The following is a 1977-nucleotide window of genomic DNA, read 5'->3' on the forward strand; positions in this document are numbered from 1 at the left end:
CACCTATTTATTTATTTAAATATTTTTATTGCTTTCAGAGAGGAAGGGAGAGAGAGAGAGAGAGAGACATTAATGATGAGAGAGAATCATGGATAGGCTGCCTCCTGCACGCCCCCCACTGGGGATGGAGCCTGCAACCCGGGAATGTACCCTGACCAGGAATCAAACCGTGACCTCCTGCCCTGTGGCCCGGCTTGCCTCAGATGACAAAGGGCTTTAAAAGTTGGCATTGGGGCCCCTCTTCTTGCTAAAGGCGGGCACACCATTGACAAAACGCCGGTTGTACTGCTTCCGTCGCTTGGCCCGACCAGTCTTCTTCTTCTTTTTCTCCTGTTTGGCCACCTTGGGGGTCTGACCTCTTACTTTCCCAGCACGGGCCAGAGAACCGTGGACTTTACCTCCAAGCACGCGGGCGGCTACTTCCAGAGTGGACAGCGCCTCCACCCCACACTGGCCCAGGGTAGCCTCATCCTCCAGGGGTGTGCCTGCCAGGAGCACGACTTGATCTTCCCGAGTGATGCCCTCCAGGGAGGCTACGTGAGCCTTGATCTGGGAGACTGTCTCCCGGCCGGTCACCTCGAGGGTGTGGAGCTCCTGGGCGCGGACAAACAGCTGCATGTTGGCGACTGAACTGCGGCCTGTGCCGCTCCCTCAAAGATGGAGTCGAGAAAGAGGAAGGAAGAGGAGCGTTCGCGTCCGAAGCGCTTGCTGCGTCTGACGTCACTCTTGCCTCCTTTTTAATACTCGGTGTTGGGTGGTCTGTTGGGGTCCAACCCCGGCAGGTCCAGGGGTCCCCAAAGGTGTGGATGGAGTCGGCGAAGAAGAAAGGACACGGAGACAGCGTTCAGTTGATCAGCACAGCGAGGTTCTCTAGCTAGGTTCTCCCGCCAGGTTCTCTAGCTAGGTTCTCTCTGGTGATTTTAATCCTATCAATTTCTATTCCAAAGGTTAGGGCGTTTCTTATCTCCATTCCAGGGAGTAAAGATTATGTAGCTTAAGCGTGATTGTTGGTGGTTTAAGTGATTAACTACCCGCCTGGCACTTCAAGGGTTTTATTCCCTCCCTAAGTTCAGGGAAAAATCCCGACCTGGGGAAACAACCTTTTTCGGAGAGGTGACCTTGGCTAAAACACATAGCGCCAAGAAGGGGAGCAAACATATTAAGAACAGTATGCCATATACTGTTCTTGAAACATGCTGTGCAGATGTTTCTTCCCTGCAGCGACTGTGTTAAGCAGCAAGGATGGACCGGCTTCCAGCAGTGGTCTACATGCGCGGTAACATATGTAACCCGGTAATATTTTGGCGAACATATTAACCAAATATCCTGAACCCTACATTTAACTCTAGGATACACCGTTAGAGCGTCGCTGTTTTTTGTTGCGCACAATCGGTCATTGCATAGAAGCCCAGGAGGGTGGTTTTCTAGTCCAGAGCAGCCCCAGAAGTGGGTTTGCTGAGTCCAGGGCATGTCTCCTTTGGGAGACATCCCACAGCCACAGAGACGTTTTCGTGGAGTCCCCCGGGCACCGACCAGTGCTCAGGGCCGCGGATAGGAGAGCCAGCCCTGTCTGCGCCCAGCCGCCGGCGGCGTGTGGTCCGGGAGAGAAGGTGCTTAGCTCTTAGGCTTGTGCAAACGCTGCGTCCCCGCTCAGCTCGCTCTGTTTAGTCGGGCGCCTGCCTGACGCCCAGGGCTCCTGCCGAGGCTGCAGGCTCTGGCCCCAGACCCGGAGCCCTGAAGGCCTGGCCGGGGTTTGTCCGCCTTATGGGTCAGGGCAGGTTCGGAGCTCGGCTCTCCGCCGGGCGGGCGGCCAAGTCGCCCACAATACAGACAGCCTGGGCGGCCCCAGCGCCTTGTCTGTCTCCGGGAAGGAAACCCTCTGCCAGCAGCCCCTTCCTGCAGGCCTCTCGCCGCCGGCGCGAATCCCCTCCGACTCGGTCCTTCCTCTGAGCCTGCACCACCAGCTCGCGTTCAGAG

General features: G+C 56.6%; 2 protein-coding genes across 2 annotated transcripts in view; one reads left to right on the top strand and one right to left on the bottom strand.

The window, feature by feature from the left end:
• Positions 1 to 213: 213 nt before the first annotated feature.
• On the bottom strand, positions 214 to 671 carry LOC102256180 (ubiquitin-like protein FUBI). Its single transcript, XM_005884331.2, has one exon. The coding sequence runs from the start codon at positions 616 to 618 to the stop codon at positions 217 to 219; it is 402 nt and encodes a 133-aa protein (XP_005884393.1). The 5' UTR covers positions 619 to 671; the 3' UTR covers positions 214 to 216.
• A 571-nt stretch (positions 672 to 1242) lies between these two features.
• The window catches only part of MXRA7 (matrix-remodelling associated 7), a 17979-nt gene continuing 17244 nt past the window's right edge, over positions 1243 to 1977 (top strand). The window contains exons 1-2 of the mRNA XM_005884332.2: positions 1243 to 1276; positions 1774 to 1969. Of these exons, the coding sequence (XP_005884394.1) occupies positions 1243 to 1276; positions 1774 to 1969 (230 nt within the window). The remainder of the gene's footprint in view (positions 1277 to 1773; positions 1970 to 1977) is intronic.

The sequence above is a fragment of the Myotis brandtii genome, unplaced genomic scaffold (assembly GCF_000412655.1).
Source record: "Myotis brandtii unplaced genomic scaffold, ASM41265v1 scaffold825, whole genome shotgun sequence".
Taxonomy (NCBI): domain Eukaryota; kingdom Metazoa; phylum Chordata; class Mammalia; order Chiroptera; family Vespertilionidae; genus Myotis; species Myotis brandtii.